We start from the raw sequence: 19777 nt of genomic DNA, 5'->3' as shown, positions 1-19777 counted from the left end.
GCCGATGCCACACCACCAACTTGGGCTCGATTTTCGGAAATATTCTTGAAAGAGTTTGTTCCCTAGACTCTCAGAGATGCATGGTGCACAGAGTTTGAACGGTTGCGTCAGGGCACTATGACAGTGTCAGAATATGCTATCAGGTTCAGTGAGTTAGCCCGTCATGCACCGATCTTAGTTCTGACAATCAGAGAACATGTCCGAACATTTATTGAGGGGCTCGATTATGATATTAAAATATGTATGGCTCGAGAATTGAAAACTGATACTCCATTTTAACAAGTAGTGGAGATTGCAAGAAAGATTGAGGGTGTTTTAGGCGAGGAAAGGGAGTCTAAGGAGGCCAAAAGGTCTCGAAGATCTGGAGGGTTCAGTGGATTTTACTCTTCAGCTAGAACCCATTATAGCGGAGGCTCGAGCAGTCGGTCAGCTCAGTCCGACATCAGATTACTCGGAGTGCTCCAGTTTATAGTGACCATCGACACGAGATTCTTACAGTGGTTATTCCAGTTATCCGGCACAGACGCAGTACGAGCAGCCGCGACCTCAGAGGGGTTGTTATGAGTGTGGTGATACTAGGAATATCATGAGAGATTGTCCTAAACTTGGGAGGGGTAGATTTCATCTGAACACTCCAGCCACAAGCTTTATTCCAGTTGATACTCCACGTGCACAGTCAGCTAGAGGTGGAGGATAGGCGGGTAGTGGGCGCCTAAGAGGTGGAGGCCTGACCCGTTGATATAATCACTATGATTTGGCTGGGGCCAATACACCAGATGGTGTCGTTACAGGTAGGATCCTGATTTTATTATAAAAGAATATTTTCCTTAATTTAATTCGGTTCTGAATATTGAGGTGAGTCCTCCTATTATGCTCCACTTATGGTGAGCTTCGTAAATTTGTGACCCACTTATATGTTTATCCCTGTTGGGAGATTTAAAGATGTGAGCCCGTGTCTGTTATTTTATTTCTGTACACCATTGAGGGTTATAAGTCTAAAAATAATTTTTATTATTCATTACAGTGGGTTTAATGTGTGTTGGAATAATTGATTCTAATTTTTGTGAATTATATTCCCTACCGGTATTGAAAAGAAGAAAGAAAGAAAATTGAAAATTTCAGTTGGCGCAATGTGCAAAATACTTGTGATTCGGAGTTGAGGACGAGATCCTCACATTTTAGACATGATGTGAAATATTTAAATCGGGCTGCAAGCCGCGATGGAAGTTATGTTAGGACGAGGTCCTTGTGGTGAAATATTTATGAGTTTAAAAAAAATTCCCTTTTGTGAAATTTAATTGTACAATAGTATTAATAGGGAGTCATGCCTGTTAGGCTTATTTAATAATTCTTGTATATTTTTCTGTGCATATTCAGCCATTTTGGTGCTGTAAACATTGAGTTTTAACCTATGAGATGAGTGCCTATGTGGCGTTAAATGTGACTCATTAATCCAAGTAAGCAATCATGAGATCTTCATACCTCACATTCTGTTGTAAGTGTTGTGAAAATTCGGAATGAGGTGGTGGTTAATATGAGATTAATTGATGATGCTGGAATTAATTATGAGCAGTTTTTAAGACCAGATATGTGATGATGAGCATACATATGATGTGCTTCATGTCCTGATATCATTATGATAATGCAGTGTTTGTAACTCTGAGATTATGTTATTGATATATACATTATGGATGTGTTGTTAGGAGTTGTTTTGGTATTACTCTAGCAGTGGATAGGCCCAATTACAGAGGAGACTCTGCCGAATTTTCTGAAAAAATAGGGAGTTAGTAAAATTTGAAGGATTGAGAATTGCTAAGGAAGAGATAAATGTGTTATGTGTTTGAGGGCGAATGATCCTAAGCGGGGGAAGAATGTAACACCCCAGAAATGTTTTTGAAGTATTTCAACACTATCAAAAAATTGATGTGTGCGTAGGCACGAGTGGCTATAGCCAGTTGAGACTAATATCGTGTGTTGTTGTGAAAATTAGACCTTTTGAAATGTTTGGAGAGTAAGAAATTTGATCTTAAGGCTTACAAATATGGATAAAAGAAATAAACTCAAATGAGATGATGTTGTCACGCTTATCTCAAATGCGGTAGCGTGGAATCAACCGTGAGTATATGTGTAAAAGTAAAACCATCAATTTGGTAACCTCAGAATAATTCTTAGAACGTACGAGGACGAACGTTTGTTTAAGAGGTGGAGAATGTAACGACCCGACTTGTCGTTTTAAAAATTACGCCTCGTTCAGTGACTTAAAGTTTCGAGAAGCTTCGCAATATGTATTATGACCCGCGTGTGTGGTCGAGTTTGGTTTTTGGAAGATTCGGAATTTAATTTAAAGAAAACTTCTCATTTTGAAGCTTAAATGGAAAGAGTTGACTGGGGAGTTGATTTTTAAGCAAACGACCCCGGAATGAAATTTTGGTGATAGAAATAGCTTCGTATGATGATCTCGGACTTAAGCGTATGTTCGGATTTGGATTTGGAAGTACGTAGGACAATTCGACACTTTTTGGCGAAAGTTGGAAAATATAAGATTTTAAAAAAATCCGACCGAAGGGTGAAATTTTGATAACGAGGTCGAATTTTAATTTCGGAAATGGGAATAGCTCCCTTACATTAATTATGACTTGTGTGCAAAATTTGAAGTCATTCCGCATTGATTTGATACGTTTCGACGCAAAATATAGAAGTTGGAAGATTTGAAAACTTATAATTCGATTCGATGCGCGATTCGTAATTTCGGCGTTGTTTGATATGGTTTGAAGCTTCGACTAAGTTCGTATTGTATTTTGGGACATGTTGGTATAATTGGTTGAGGTGTCGGAGGCCTCGGGTGAATTTCGGAAGGTTAACGGAGCAATTCGGACTTGAAAGAAGCTATTGGAAAATGGCAGCAGCTGTTGGATTCGCACCTGCGAAATTTTGGGCGCAGGTGCGACCTCACAGAAGTGAGGATTTCGTCGCAGAAGCGAGCTGGGCAGAGCTGGATGAAGGTCTCACATGCGGACATTCTTCCGCACCTGTGCAATCGCAGGTGCGATGGTTGCTACGCAGAAGCGACGAGGCAGCGCAAAATCAGAAATGCTGCGCACCTGCGATCAGCGCAGAAGCGGAAATGGCTCCGCAGGTGCGAGCTTATGGCTGGGCAGTGATCATCGCAGATGCGCATCTTGGCTCACAAAAGCAAGGCCGCAGATGCGGAAAATCAGTCCGCAGATGCGAAACTTGGCAGAATGTTAAGGACCAAAAATGGTCATTTCGCCATTTTTCGATTTAGATTTTGGAGCTCGATTTTTGGGCGATTTTGGAGGAGTTTTTCAAGACTTTGACTTGGGTAAGTGTTCTATATCCTAAAGTGATTATATTTTATGAATCTATGATTATATTCATCGTTTAGTTCGGATTTAAATGAAGGAAATAAAGATTTTTGTAAAAATCTTCCAAAAATGAATATTTATGATTTGGAAGTCGAGTTATTATTGGAATTCAATAAAATTGGTATGGTTGAACTCGTATCGAAATGGGTGTTCGGATTTCGTAAAAATTATGTCGGGTTCCGAGATGCGGGTCCCGCGTTGACTTTTCTTGACTTTTTGGAATAAATTTTTAAGTCGACGTATTATTATCCGGAATTGTTTATGATGAATTTTAATAAAGTTATACAATTAATTTGGATAGATTTGAACTATCCGGAGGTCAATTCAAGCAAGAAGGTATTTTGAAATATCGGCATAACATCAAAGAGGTAAGTTTCTTGCTTAACCTCGAGTGGGGGAATTACCCCTTAGGCATTGAGTCTTATGTGCCATTTGTGAAATGTGAAAAAGCCGTGTACGCGAGGTGACGAGTACGTACTCGGGCTTATACGTGCAAAATTCATTGAAATAAAGTCTTTAGCATTATTGCGTAGTAAATTGGAAAATTGTGAAAAATTATTAAATCATTTGTTTGCCATGCCTAAATCCTTATTGTTGAATTTGTTTTTATATGATAATTTGATGTGATTGTTACTAGAAATATTTATGAAATTTCGTGAGTATTGTTGGTTTAATATTTCTTGAAAATTAATTCCAATATGAATTTTCTTATGCAAATAATTAATTTAAGCAAGCTTAAGAATAAGTGTTAATATAATTATCTAAATTTGCATTAATGAAGGTTTTGCTTTATGCTGACTAATTTATATCTCTATTAATTATTTTTGGGTGTTATATACATTGTGTGGAGCCTTGGGCTATTTGTTGTGAAACTAATTGATTTTGTTATATCTTTGAAATTTGGTTGTGGCCATTGGGCAAATTGTGATATGAATTGATTTTTATTATATTGTCGTGTTAATTTTCCGTGTAAATTATTGTGTTGTGTGAGTTACTATTTTGGGGAGATAAGGGTGGCATTTCACCATTGATATTATGTTGATATAAGGGTGGCAATAGGAGCGATAAGGGTAGCTATTGATATTGTCTGGGCGGAGCGATAATGGTGGCTATAGGAGTGATAAGGGTGGCAATAGGAGCGATAATGGTGGCTATTGTCGGGGATGATATGTGATGATGTGGGATTGTGGTGTAGATGATTTTTATGCGATGTTGTGATTTTTTTTGTATTTATTTATATGCCTTGTGCAATTGGTCTTGTTGATAGTAAATTGATAACAATCTATTTTATGTTGAAATTGAGAACCTGTGGCTATTGCCAGGCGGATTATAAATTAAAATGTGGGCACGAGATGTCGTGAGTAAATAATGATGATAATTGGCACGTGAATTGTCCGTGCAGTTGTGATATGAAATATGGGCACGAGGTCCTGTGATAAAATGGTAATGATATTTGGCACGCGAATTGTCCGTCCAGTTGTGAGATTAAATGAGGGCACGAGGTGCTGGAAAACTATGATGATTTAATTATGGGCATAAGGTGCCGTGAAAATATGAAAATAGGTTGAGACCCGCGTTTACGAAAAATATGAAAATGGGCTGAGACCCGTATTTTTATGATTATGAAATGAGGTGTCACATGGTGACTTTTTAGTTGAAAGAATTGTATTCAAAATATTCATTTGAAAGAATTTTTACTTAGAAAGTATTATATAAAAGAATTGTATTTGAAAGATACTTATTTGAGGAAATTATATTTGAAAAGATTTATTGAAAGAATTATATTCAAAATATTTATTTGTAAGGATTTTTACTTAGAAAGTATTATATGAAAGAATTGTATTTGAAAGATATTTATTTGAGGAATTATATTTGGAAAATAATTATTTGAGAAAATTATATTTGAAAGAGAGTTATCTGGAAGAATTATATGTGAAAAATATTTATTTGAAGGACTTGATTTAATTGGGTGTAATTGTACATATTAATTGTTGAGCGATATTAATGGTATTCTTATTGTCTGCTGTGCATATCATTGGTTGTTCCATGTTGTTCTATTATTATTTATTTCCTATTATTTTGTATATTATATTGCACAGGTTATTAGACCAGTGAGTGTCTTGACTGTACCTCGTCTCTACTCCATTGAGGTTAGTCTTGATACTTACTGGGTACCGACCGTGGCGTACTCATACTACACTTCTGCACATTTTTGTGCAGAGTCAGGTATTGAAGATATCGAACTTGAGCAGAGTTAAAGCGCGATCATAAGCAGTCCCTTGGAGTCTTTTTATTTCATTGTACTGTTAATTTGTAATCAAACAGTATTGTATATTCGGTCCTCGTAATTATTCCATGTATTCAGTTAGAGTTCGTGACTCAGTACTACCAGTCTTGGGAGGTTGTGTATTGTAATTATTTCCGCTGTTAGATTTTAATTCAAAAAAAATGGCTTTAAAATGTAATATAGAAATCGGCTTACCTAGTCTTAGAGACTAGGTGCCATCACGACGCCTGTGGTGGGATTTTGGGTCGTGACAGCCTCGAACTACAGTGTATGTCTCATTCAATCCCATGAGAAACTGTATCAACTTCCTATCTTGCTCAGCTTTGTGCATGCTTTCCTTAGCTCCACATGTACAATTACAAGTGCAATGAGATTTGACAATCAAAGTGTTGAGTTCCTCCCATAGCTTCTTCATTTTAGTGTAGTAACCAGTGATATCAAGGGCTCCTTGGGATAGATCATTGATTTTCTTTTGGATTAGGTAGAGTTTTGTTCCATTTGTTTGATCATATCGATCTTCAAGTTCTTTCCACAATTCAAATGCATCTGTCATATATTCAACACTATATGCAATCTCCTTAGTTAAAGAGTTTAGAATCTATGAGGTGACCATGTCATCGTATTTTTCCCATAGTCAAAATTTCGATGAGTCTGGATCTGATCTCTTGCATTCCCCGTTGATGAATCCCAGCTTATTTTTCACTGATAGGGCTCGCATTACACCCCTTCTCCATGATCGATATCCAAAACTATCAAATGGAACAGGAACCAACGCTGCTCTGGGATTATCATATGGATGCACATACAAGGGACTACTGATATCAACACTTGACTGATTAGGCGGTTCAACCATGGTCTGTGTAGATTGATTATCATCTTCAACAATAGTCATCTCGTACAGTATAAAATTTCTAAGTGATTGAGAACTAGAAAACAATGATTACAGATCTAGAAGCAATTTCCAAGTGATTACAGAAACAGAGAAGTTTGAAATTGATGAAAAATGAACTTGCATGTGTGCGATCTGATTGAGATCGAGATTGACGGAATTAGAACTAACAGATTCAGAGAGACGAGTCCAAACTTACGCTCCTTGTTCTGATACCATATTAAATTCGTCAATGTAACAATAGCTTAAACCTCAGCTAAGCTTCAATGGTGATGAGAACTGGACTTCTACACCATGGGAGGTTACAGTGAAGAGAATGAGGAAGGAGAGAGAGTGAAGGTTCTAGAATTTCATTTCTCTAAAAATAAAATTTGAGTGGAGAGTCCACTATATACAAAACGAGAATGCTAAGAAAAATGAAGTCCACTAACTAAAGCTACTATATCTGCCATTTAACTAACTACTGACCACTCCACTAACTACAGCTAACAATAACAACTCTGCTCCAATAACTAAGTTAGTGACTAAGCTAAGTTAAGTGAATAATTAATCTTAACAAAGATCCCAAATAAGTATGAGGTATATCCTTTACTTATCATGTCATATGTAGATATAACTGCCATTTTGTCACTTAACGACATTGTCGTCACAGAAGTAAACTGAACTTTTGGGACTGTGTATAAAAGTGTCCACAAACGTATAATATGCTTCTTCTTCCCACGCACTTGGGAAATTAATGAAAACGATTGATGGACTTAGAAAACAGTTGCTTGGTTTTCTTAGAGAAATAATAACCGATTGACACGTGTAAGTAAATGGTCTTAGTGCTATAAATTAATAACCTGGCATAAAGAAATCCACAAAAGGGATATAGCTAAAGTTTTGTCGTTTGCTAACAATTGTCAATATTTCATTGGTTGTATAATTAGATCATAGTCCATCAAGCTCTTCTCTCTTATTTTTCTTCTTCTTCGTTTTCCCTTTTCAGCCAAGAGAATGGCCAAAAAGAAAACAAAGGAAATTAAAAGAATAAGGACATGAGATCCAATTATAGAGCCTTCAAATATTGAAATTTTATGTTGATGCTTGTACAATCTTCATCAGTTTATATATCGTTCATTTTCTATCAAAGTAAATGTTTGTTCCCTTATCTCTTCATAAAATTGTTTGAGTTAAAGCTTATCTCAATTAAAAAATACGTCTAATTGCCCTAATTCTACGTCTTTATGTGTGTCTCCTTCTAATTGGTGAACCAAGCTAATTATTGGCTGCCATGCCTATTACGATGTACCAGATGGCAAAAACCACATTTACATTTATTGGCCGGAGTGTTCCTTTGCCTGTTTTATAGAGTTCCTTTCTTTGGAAATATATTTGTGATACAAATAATTCTTGATGTAATTGTCATAGAAAATTAAAGCTTCGTCATATATGTAGTCTAGGTATTGAGGTGCCAAAAGAAATCAAAATGTTTGGATTTTCCTGTATGTTTTTACATTATATTGGTAGGTGCGCGTGTCTATTTAACATGCTGATAGTATTAGTATTAGCTTCGTATTTTTCATATTTTCTTATCCGCTGATTGCTTTTACTGTATGTGATTTCTTTCTCGTCGGTTATTTTATTATCTTATCATGCTATTGTTACTGTTAGAAAAATAATTTTGATAACTCAAAAAGAAATATTCAAATTGATGTCTAGGTTCATTCTTTTAATATTATGTTAATGTGTCTTCATTATGTAATTAATTTGATTACAATTTGAATAAATTTTCAAACATAATAATGATTTTGTAACTGAAATTTGATATTACTCTTGAATAGCTAATTATTCATAGTTTCTAACGTTGGCTTTTGACAATTGGGTCAGACATTGCAATGGGTTCAAAATAGCTTTTATAAGCTATAAAAGTTGACATTTATAACTTCTATCAACTTATCATATATATACTCTACTTTCACGCAGGGGCAGATCTATGTAGAGGTGATGGGGTGGTATGCCACCCGGTCGCTCGGATAGAATTTCATGTACTCAGTGGTATTTCACTAGTATTTCATGTAGAAAAAGTATATAAATAATTTGTGGCACCCAAAGTGTCAAAATGGCTGTAGGTGCCGTGGTTAAGGTAATCCTTCCCAAGCCCAATGCCCAGGATCAATCCTACTTTAACTCATGTTGTGAGTACTTTTTGTGTTCCTTCTTTCCGGATTGTTTTCTTTTCTCCTCTTTTTCTTAATTTCTTTCATCTTCGTGATGATATTTTCCCTATATACAATCTCATTTTTATTAGTAGTTCTTTAGATTATAAAAGTATATTTGCCTATGTTTTCTCGGTTTAGCTCTCAATTTTTTTAATTTGAATATGTTTTTAATCATTTTTCTTTTTTATGTAGTTAATAGTATTTTTTCCTTGAAAGGATAAAATATATTCAGTTTAATTATCATGTGTTTATTTATAAACCAAAAGATCTTGTAAAGCAAACCAAATTAACTCAAAATGGATCGAACCGAACCGAACCAAATTAATTTAAAATATAGCGAACTGGCCAAATACATGTATACCTAATAAATTTAACCTCTTTGACTACTGGTAAGTTTACATTAAATACAGTGGCACCCGCAACCATCAAATCCTGGATCCGCCTCTACTTTCACGTTGAAGGAAAGGAAGGGAAAAATAACAGAGGAACAAAAGTGAACATTTTCTTCTTCTTTTCTCTTGTGCTGGGATTTTTTTTATTCAATCTTTGTTGTTGCTGCTCCTAGTTTGTACTAAGAGAACTTGTTGAATCATGTGGGATACGCCTAATTTTATTTATCACCGTGTGGGAGAAATATTCTTAAGGACAGTGTTCTTGACACGCCTCAAGCTAAATCTTTTATTCTCCATAATCATCCAATTTTTCCAACAATTTTAAGGATATTTCTACATTGTGCATGCTTATGGAGAATATCGATTCTAATGGTCGTTACATGCTATTCAAAATGGCTAACGCGAAAGAAATATAAGCTTTCTCCATCAATTCTTGAATCTCGGGAGTAGTAGATGTTATTTGAATAAATACTATTATTATATTAGTACCGTATGTCATTGTTACTGGTTCCACTTTGGACTGCACTCTTCGCAAGTTGTTGCTTCAATTTTATACACTATTGCATTGTGGAGGACAAAATGCACAACAAAATTAAGGTACACTTTTCTAGTATTTAAATGTACCTAAGCCTACGCAAGTGTAGATTAATTCAATTAGGGGTAAAAAGTTATATTTACTTAAGAACCCACTTTATTCTAAAAGCTCTCAAGAAAATATTCTTTTATTCTTTCTACTGGCATTCATACCTCAATGTAATTTCTTCGAGAATTAGTGTGTTCAACTTCAGCATAAACTGTGTGAATTTGATTGATTAAGATAAAGTGGATGATTCAACTCATCAATAATTTACATACATGATAAGGATCATGAAAGGTAGCTTCTGCAAGTCTTTTTGCAAGTGAATAATCGTGAAATACAGACTGAGTCATGTCCATAAAGGCATATGTTACTTATTTTAGTTCCTTCGATGACATACTGATAATGTCATGGCATATATCATGGAAAGTAGGAACCTTAAGTAAGTTTCCCATATTTAAATAATTTTTCCGATAAAATTTATAGTCAGTGTCTACCACCATAAAAAGTTATGACATGAAATTTTCTTTTGTGAGGTAAGTTTTATTTGCCTAATTTATTTTAGCATAACTATATATATATATATATATATATATATATATATATATATATATATGTGTGTGTGTGTGTGTGTGTGTGTGTGTGTGTGTGTCATCGGTCGATGAATGCTTAATGGTCACATTAGAAAATATCAAAATTAGTGGTATGTCTGTATATTCTTCTGAATTTAAAGATATAGCTAAATAGAAGAATAATCTCCAGGGTAAAACTATATTTTGTTATTTATAGAGTAGAACTCTTTATGATTTGTGAAAAGATTATGTGACGACTCAACCGGTCGTTTTGAGTATTACAGTCATGTTTCCCTATTTACTGCTTCGTTTGTGCTTTATAGTTGTTGTATGACTTATCGGGTTAGTTAGTTCGGGTCCGGAGAGAATTTAGAGTGAAATGAGATACTTAGTCTATTAAATGGAAAGCTTAAGTTGGAAAAATAGACCAGATGTTGATCTATATGTAAACGACCTCAAATTCGAATTCTGATTATTCCAGTAGCTCTGTATGGTAATTTTGGACTTAGGAGCGTGTCCAAAAAATTATTTGGAGGCCCGTAGTGGAATTAGGCTTGAAATGGCGAAAGTTGAATTTTTGAAAAGTATGATCGGGGGGTTGACTTTTTGATATCGGGATCAAAATCCGATTTTGAAAATTTGAATAGCTTAGTTATGTCAAATGTGACTTGTGTGCAAAATTTGAGGCCAATCGGACGTGATTTGATAGGTTTCGGCGTCATTTGAAGAATTTAGAAATTTCAAAGTTCATTAGGGTTGAATCTATGTGTGATTCGTGCTTTTAGTGTTGTTTGATGTGATTTGAGGCCTCGAGTAGGTCCATGTTATGTTATAGGACTTGTTGGTATATTTGGTTGAGGTCCCGTGGGCCTCGGGTGACTTTTGGATGGTTAACGGATAAAATTCGGACTTAAAATCACTACTGGAAATTTTGCTTATGGTATTTTCGCACCTGCGGAAGTCAGATCGCAGGTGCGAAGCCGCATGTGCACACCAGCCATCGCAGAAACGACCAGACGTGAAGAAGGGCAATGGTCGTAGGTGCGAAGAAATTTCCGCACATGCGAGATCGCAGATGCGAAAAGGAACGCGCAAAAGCGGAAGGAGCATATTGGGCGATCGCAGATGCGGGCATTTCATAGCACCTGCGAGACTACAGATGTGATTAATCTGGTCGTAGGTGCGACAGGCCCTGGACAGAATAAAATTGGAGGAGTTCCGAGCTTTTGCCATTTTTGGGCATTTCAAGATCGGGTTGGGCGATTCTTGATCGAGAAATCACGGGAAATTTTGAGGTAAGTCACTTGTGATAATTTCTACTCCATAATATTGAATTATCATCGAATAATCCGACTAGATTACGTATTTTTGAGGTGTAAATCGGGGATTTGAACCTAGAGATTTGAAAATAAGATTTGAGGGTTTGGAGGTCGAGTTGAGGTCGGATTTTGGTAAAATTAGTATGGTTAGACTCGTGATTGAATGGGCTTTCGGATTTTATAACTTTTGTCGGTTTTCGAGATGTGGGCCCCGCAGGTAATTTTTGGAGTGTAATGAGAAAATATTAGTATTTTGATATGGAATTAGTTCCTATAAATTGTGTGGACTGAATCAAATTTATTGTGGCTAGATTCGAGCCGTTCAGGAATTGATACGCGCAGAATAAAATTTCTGGAGCATTGTTTAGCTTTCTCGGTATTGGATTCGTCTTGTTCGAGGTAAGTAACTCTTCTAATTTTGGAACTGGGGGTATGAATCCTGAATATACGTATTATGTGAATTATTTGGAGGTGACGTACATGCTAGGTGATGGGCGTGTGGGCATGCACTATAGAAATTATGACGTACTTGGTTCCGTAAAATTTTGTAGTCAAATAATCTTGGCATTTTCTATGTAGTTTTATGTGTTAAAGAAATTGAGCTGAGAATCATATTAAAAATCATGTTGAGACTATGTGCTAGTATTATTGAGACCCACAAAGGTCATATTGTTGTTGAATTATTTGTTTAAAATAAAATTTCATACTCAGTCATGTTCATTCATTTTATATCATCTCTCAGTCTCTGTTGTTATTTATTGATTCATCATATCATCATTTTGGGCTAGTTTCATGACATTATGAGCCCGAGAGACTAGAGAGATTGATGACTGAGTGAGGCCGAGGGCCTGATTGTGATGATAATTATGGGATTGGTCTGCACGCCGCAGCATGTCCATATTGGCTTTATATACTTTATTATTATGTGGATCGGGGTTGCCCGCCTGCAGCAGGCCTTATAGGTTTTATTATAGCACGTGAGTTATCCGTGTGGATACAGATATTGATACTATAGTACGTGAGTTGTCCGTGCAGCACGTGAGTTGTCCATGCAGATTATAGCGCTTGGGCTAAAGGAGCCCCTCCGGAGTCTATACACACCCCCAGTGAGCACAGGTATCTACTAAGTGCGAGTGCCGAGTGATTGGGAGAACTGAGTGACTGTGAGGACTGAGTGATTGGGAGGACTGAGCTATTGGTAGGACTGAGTGAATTGATACTCTGAGAGTATGCATATGGTCTTTATCACTGAGCTGCATCACATTGACAATGCACACATGACATACATGCATAGAGATGTATTTTTCTCATGTTGTACGGTATCACGTATTTCATGACTTCTCACACATACTGGCCTATGGGAATAATGATGTGGCTATTTGGAAAAAAAATGGAACATCTTATTTATTGTGGAAAGGATTTTTGGAAAAATTACTATTTTCAACTTACTCATATTTTTGGTAACTTCGGTAAACGATTTAGGTTTTTCACTGATGTACTTGAAAGGTAGAACTATTTTCAGAAATCATGATTCAGCTGAACATTTGATTTATGGGTTACTCTTTTTATTACTTTCTTTATGTTGTTATGAATTATTGTTGCTTATGGGAGTTGGACTCTGACCTTGGTACAAGCTCGTCACTATTTTCAACCTAAGGTTATGTTTGTTACTTATTGAGTACATGGGGTCGACTGTACTCATACTACACTTCTGCACCTTGCGTGTAGATATTGGATGTTGATGTTGCTGTACTCGACGGGAGCTGGAATTGAAGACGTACCTGCGTTCTGGTTGTAGCTGCCTCTTGTTTATGGTAGCCTTAGATTTATAAGAATCTGTTTATGTATATTTCGAACTGATGATGTATTTATTTCATACCAGTTTTATAAATTCTAATCTTAGAAGCTCATGATTTATACTATCAGTTCTTGGGAAATGTATAAGATTAAGATTTTTCTTTACTTAAATTGCTTTAATAATTGTTATTGGAATTGGATAGTTGATAATTGGCTTACCTAGCAGGTTGGGTTAGGTGCCATTACGACTAGTTGAATTTTGGATCGTGACAAGGTAGTATCAGAGCTCTAGGTTCATAGGTTTTACGAGTCATGAGCAAGTATCTAGTAGAGTCTTGCGGATCGGTATCATGACGTCCATACTTATCTTCGAGAGGCTACATGGCATTTAGGATAATTTTCCATCTTTCTTTCCTTATCGTGCGGAATTGATTTAGCTTGAAATATAACTCTTTGAATTCCTTCCACGCATTCGTGTGCGCATGTGAGCGCTCGGTATCAGCTGTGGATCGATGGCTTGTGATTTCAGGGATGATGTGCGAGATATGTTAAGATGGATTGAATGTGACGCGAAGTGTTTCCTTGGAATGTAAAGAGGGCCATTGGGTGCTTGATTTTTATTTTGATATGACGTACAATCTCGAGTGTGAATATTTTGACAGATCTTTCACATTGTTAAATTTTGGAAAAAATTAAATTCTCGTGTTTAGTTAATGAGTTTGAACTCATAAAGATTAAGTGATTTCATAGTAATTGTGGCTACGAAAGGATATAACAAGATGCCAATTTGAGACTAAGCAGGTGGGTTATCTCTTGCGGAGTAATCTACGTAGGTGTATTTCTTATGATGTGAATAGAGAGTTTCTTTCTGCCAGCGGGGCGTATGCGTTGGGACTTGAATTTGAATCTGGTTGAGAAAGTTGACTTGAGTGTTAAGGGAATGGATGCGAGCTTAGCGGACGATTGAGGTATTTTTATGATTGGTGTGGTATGAGCTTGAGAGGAATTTTCGTTGAACTGACCACGGTGTTATTGTAGTAATACAATATGGGTACTGTGAATTATCGAGTGTTTTAATCTATGGCTTTGAGCCAAGTGGGGGAGCCTGCTATTGACAATTCAATTCATGGTTATATGTTAAGTTTTTGTTTTGGTCTGAGGTATACTTGGGAATCAGTGATGACTTGCAGAGGTGGAGTTCGAGAATGACTCAAGTAAGGAAATTTCTGGAGACGGGTTATGACACTTTAGGAGTATAGAAAAATCACGGGATGAGTGAGTTGTTATTTCTGAACGATACAGCGCGCACAGAGTATGAATTTGATCAGTGGTGTTAAGGCAGGATTACCTCTTTAAGTGTTGTTGTGCTAATGGGGCACGTGTCTTTCAGCCCGTTTGGGTGGTGCAATTTTTAGATTTAAGCAAAATGAGTGACTCTCGAGAAGGTGCTAATGGATTCAAAAAAACAAAAAGGTATAAGTGGCAATTGAATTTTTTTTTTCGGATTCGTATATCGCTAGAATCAGTTATTTACATTGGATGGTATCGGGACTTGCGGTAATTTTATATGACTATGGATTCTACATTTCAGTATAATAAAAGGGAAGAAGAATAATTTTAAATTCACACAAGGTCTTTCAGAGTGGATGTCTCGGTTGTGGTATTTATGGGGTGCTTAAGAAGAATACAACGGTTTATGGGTCTTAGGACGGTGTGGTTTTATGCTAAGGTTGTCTTATAGTGAGATTTGGGTAAGGATCATAGTGTTCTTATAAGGAGAAATGTCACTTGAGGGTAATTCAGAAGAAACTCAGAGAAAAGAGGACAGCTGAGTAGTAGGCTGGACCAGTACGGTAATGGTAGGATCAGTTCTTTGGGTAATCACAATGTGGTAAGATTTTACAGATGTTTTGGTGGCAATATTCTTGGGTTTGGTGACCTGCGTGGCTAGGTCGAGTTATAGGAATTCAATTCTAATAGCTTGGTTATGTGAAAATGAATTTCAAAGTATTCTGGATAGTTTCCACCATGGTTTGAGATGGATATTTTCTACCGGTGTGAGGTAGCATGTTAAGTATTGTGATTTTCTACTGGATGGGATCAAATGGAAGGCTTCTGGATGATCGGATATTTATTCTACTTGTGACTCAGAATGATTATGAGGTTCTCGTATTTTTCATATGATGGCATGATAGTTGCGGTGTGTTGTGTGGGATTAAGGTTGGTGTGTGCAAGGTCACAGTTTAGTTTTGAAGGGGAGGTCATAAATTCTTAGATGGCATGGACGGTTTTCGATGTTTAGATGAATGCTATAACTATTTGGTATTGCATGAGTAGAGTGTACATTTCAGAAGGCGCATTATGTTATGAATTATGGATATGTCATAGATATTGCGGCACTCTCCTGGTTGATCGACTATTAATTTTAAGATGTTTCTATATGGCACGAAAGAATATGTGAAGTATTCCTTGTAGGAAGATCGTGTATGAGATATGTGTTAGACATTCGGGTTGTGGAGATGGAATCCGAAATGGTGATTCATGTATTCTATGGATTTGGAGACTGAGAGTTTACAGGAGCAGATTGTTTTATGGTTGTGGATTGTGAAGTCGTGGCCGAAGCTAGCCAGATGATAGTATGTATTATGAATCAGTCGTTGTGGATTTTTGGAGGGTTATTTATCTATTTGTGGGTGACCAGAGTTGATTTTGGGGTCCATTGGTAGGCCCAATTAGGATGAGTATTCTACACCGGGTCGGATTGGTTGGCTCCATACTGCTATTGTTGAGAGATGTGCCATTCAGTTGATGTTGAGCTTATTCGTGTTCTGAAATGATCTGTGAGTTACCCTTTTATGCTACGAGGAGTTGTGATTCATTGGATATGCACACATGGTGCGGTTCTATTGGGGGCCTTATGGCGAAATTTGAGCGAGATGAGTATTTGGGTATTGCATGATCGATTGCGTATTGGTTAGGTTCTTTCAGGTTTTGTGTGGCATTGTGTCATTTGCATCTCTATGGTTATTGATTTTAAGCAGGGTGGCTCGAGGTAGATAATATGGACCAGCGTTTGGATGAGGTCACGCATTGTAGCGGAGTTATGTTAAGGTATGAACCTTGTGTTAGAATTATGTGATGGTTCTACGGTGTGATGGATTTTCAGCATTTTGTTGTGGCGGTACTTGTTAATCTTGCGGGGCAGTTCTCTCATTTGAGTCATTTTCATGACTGAGTACATTTGAATTGTTGCGTATTGGTGCACGCATGATACGATTTGTGGCTCTGAGTTATATTGGTATGGCATTTCTGTGGGATAGTTGTGTTTAATAATATAAGGTCATTGGAACTAGAATGTGTACTATCGGGTTCGATTATGGTATATTCGGGAGGATAATATTAAAAGTCAGCTTAGAAAGTGATTATGGCTCTGGTTGGAGCGAGAGAGCTCCATGACTTCTGGATCTAATAAGGGGTTACAAGATTGTACGTATTTCTTTTATTATCAATAGAGTACGAAGGTTTTGGGACGAGGTTTTGTTTGATATGGGATTTAATACTAGTGCTTGGTTGGTTTGGAGTAGTTACTGTGATCAGTAAAGGTGCTACGAGCATGAGAGTGTGTAATATGTTAGGTGATTATATCTGTGGTCATGGTTATGGCTCGATGCAGCTTGTTCAGACTCATACAGTGTGTAAATGTAAGATTCGTGTCTTGAAAAGAAATTCTAAATGTTAGGAATTGAATTCCAAGGTTTTTGGGCCAAGATTAAATTAAGGATTTTTAGTTGTATTGTGCTATCAGGCCTATGTGGAATAGGGTGACGTGGGATCAACCCCGGGTACGTGCATGGTAAGATAGAATAGTTATTTAATGGCTCGAAAATAACTCTTGGCATGTTCGAGGACGAACGTATATTTAAGTGGGGAGAATGTGACGACTCGACCGGTCATTTTGAGTATTACAGGCCTGTTTCTCTATTTATTGCTTCGTTTGTGCTTTATAGTTGTTGTATGACTTATCAGGTTAGTTAGTTCGGGTCCAGAGAGAATTTAGAGTGAAATGAGATACTTAGTCTCTTAAATGGAAAACTTAAGTTGGAAAAGTCGACCGGATGTTGATCTATGTGTAAACGACCTCTAATTCGAATTCTAATAATTCCAGTAGCTCTGTATGGTAATTTTGGACTTAGGAGCATGTCCAAAAAATTATTTGGAGGTATGTAGTGGAATTAGGTCTGAAATAGCAAAAGTTGAATTTTTAAAAAGTTTGACCGGGGGTTGACTTTTTGATATCGGGGTCGAAATTCGATTTTGAAAATTTGAATAGCTTCGTTATGTCAAATGTGACTTGTGTGCAAAATTTGAGGTCAATCGGACATGATTTGATAGGTTTTGGCGTCGTTTGTAGAATTTGAAAATTTCGAAATTTATTAGACTTGAATCTATGTGTGATTCGTGCTTTTAGTGTTGTTTGATATGATTTGAGGCCTCAAGTAGGTTTGTGTTATGTTATAGGGCTTGTTGGTATATTTGGTTGAGGTCCCGGGGGCCTCGGGTGAGTTTCGGATGGTTAACGGATCAAATTCGGACTTAAAACTACTGCTGAAAATTTTATTTCTGATATTTTTGCACCTGTGGATGTCTGATCGCATGTGAGAAGCCGCATGTGCTCACCAGGCATCGCAGAAGTGATCAGACATGAAGAGGGGCAATGAGGTCGTAGGTACGAAAAGGAACGCGCAGAAGCGGAGGGAGCAATTTGGGCGATCGCAGATGCGGATATTTCGTCGCACCTTCGAGACCGTAGGTGCGGCTAATATGGTCGCAGGTGCGACAGGCCCTGGACAGAATAAAATTGGAGGAGTTCCGAGTTTTTGCCATTTCTGGGCATTTCAAGCTCGGGTTGGGCGATTCTTGAGCGAGAAATCACTGGAAATCTTGAGGTAAGTCACTTGTGATCATGTCTACTCCATAATATTAAATTATCATCGAATAATCCGACTAGATTACTTGTTTTTGAGGTGTAAATCGGGGATTTGAACCTAGGGATTTGAAAATAAGATTTGAGGGTTTGGAGGTCGAGTTGAGGTCGGATTTTGGTAAAATTAGTATGGTTAGACTCGTGGTTAAATGCACTTTCGGATTTTATAACTTTTGTCGGTTTCCGAGACGTGGGCCCCACGGGTAATTTTTGGAGTGTAATTTCGGATTTTGTAGAAAAATATTAGTATTTTGATATGAAATTAATTTCTATAAATTGTGTGAACTGAATCAAATTTATTGTGGCAAGATTCGAACCGTTCAGGAATCGATACACGCAGAATGAGATTTCTGGAGCATTGTTTAGCTTGCTCGGTATTGGATTCGTCTTGTTCGAGGTAAGTAACTCTTCTAATCTTGGAGATGAGGGTGTGAATCCTGAATATACGTATTATGTGAATTATTTGGAGGTGACGCACATGCTAGGTGACGGGCGTGTGGGCATGCACTATAGAAATTGTGACGTAATTGGTTCTGTAAAATTTTGTAGTCAAATGATCTTGGTATTTTCTATGTAATTTTATGTGTTAAAGAAATTGAGACGAGAATCATATTAAAAATTATGCTGAGGCTATGTGCCAGTATTATTGAGACCCACAGAGGTCATATTGTTGTTGAATTATTTGTTTAAAATAAAATTTCATACTCAGTCATGTTCATTCATCTCATATCATCTCTCAGTCTCTGTTGCTATTTATTGATTCACCATATCATCATTTTGGGCTAGTTTCATGACATTGTGAACCCGATAGAATGGAGAGATTGATGACTGAGTGAGGCCGAGGGCCTAATTGTGAGGATAATTATGAGATCGGGCTGCACACAATAGCAGGCCATATTAGCTTTATATACTTTATTATTATGCGGATCGGGGTTGCCCGCCTGCAGCAGGCCTTATAGGCTTTATTATAGCACGTGAGTTGTCCGTGCGGATATAGATATTGATACTATAGTACATGATTTGTCCGTGCAGCACGTGAGTTGTCCGTGAAGATTATAGCGCTTGGGCTGAAGGAGCCCCTCCGGAGTCTGTACATACCACCAGTGAGCGCAGGTACCTACTGAGTGCGAGTGCCGAGTGATTGGGAGGACTGAGTGACTGTGAGGACTGAGTGATTGGGAGGACTGAGTGAATTGATACTCTGAGAGTATGCATATAGTTTTTATCACTGAGTTGCATCGCATTGACATGCACACATGACATACAGGTATAGAGATATATTTTTCTCATGTTGTACGGTATCATGTATTTCATGACTTCACACATACTGTCCTATAGGCATAATGATGCATTTGTCACTGGCTATCTTTAAA

General features: G+C 37.1%; 1 protein-coding gene across 1 annotated transcript; it reads right to left on the bottom strand.

Moving 5' to 3' along the window:
* Positions 1 to 5881: 5881 nt before the first annotated feature.
* On the bottom strand, positions 5882 to 6226 carry LOC138910432 (uncharacterized). The gene has a single exon (XM_070201671.1). The coding sequence runs from the start codon at positions 6224 to 6226 to the stop codon at positions 5882 to 5884; it is 345 nt and encodes a 114-aa protein (XP_070057772.1).
* Between the last annotated feature and the right edge of the window lie 13551 nt (positions 6227 to 19777).

This window comes from Nicotiana tomentosiformis, chromosome 4 (genome assembly GCF_000390325.3).
Source record: "Nicotiana tomentosiformis chromosome 4, ASM39032v3, whole genome shotgun sequence".
Taxonomy (NCBI): Eukaryota; Viridiplantae; Streptophyta; class Magnoliopsida; order Solanales; family Solanaceae; genus Nicotiana; species Nicotiana tomentosiformis.
Note: the sequence above shows the minus strand (reverse complement) of the source record. Positions and strands in the feature narration are given on the sequence as shown.

What these genes read in the sequence shown, in the direction of transcription:
- LOC138910432 (XM_070201671.1), bottom strand. Translation starts at nt 6,226, where the DNA reads ATGACAGATGCATTTGAATTGTGGAAAGAACTTGAAGATCGATATGAT.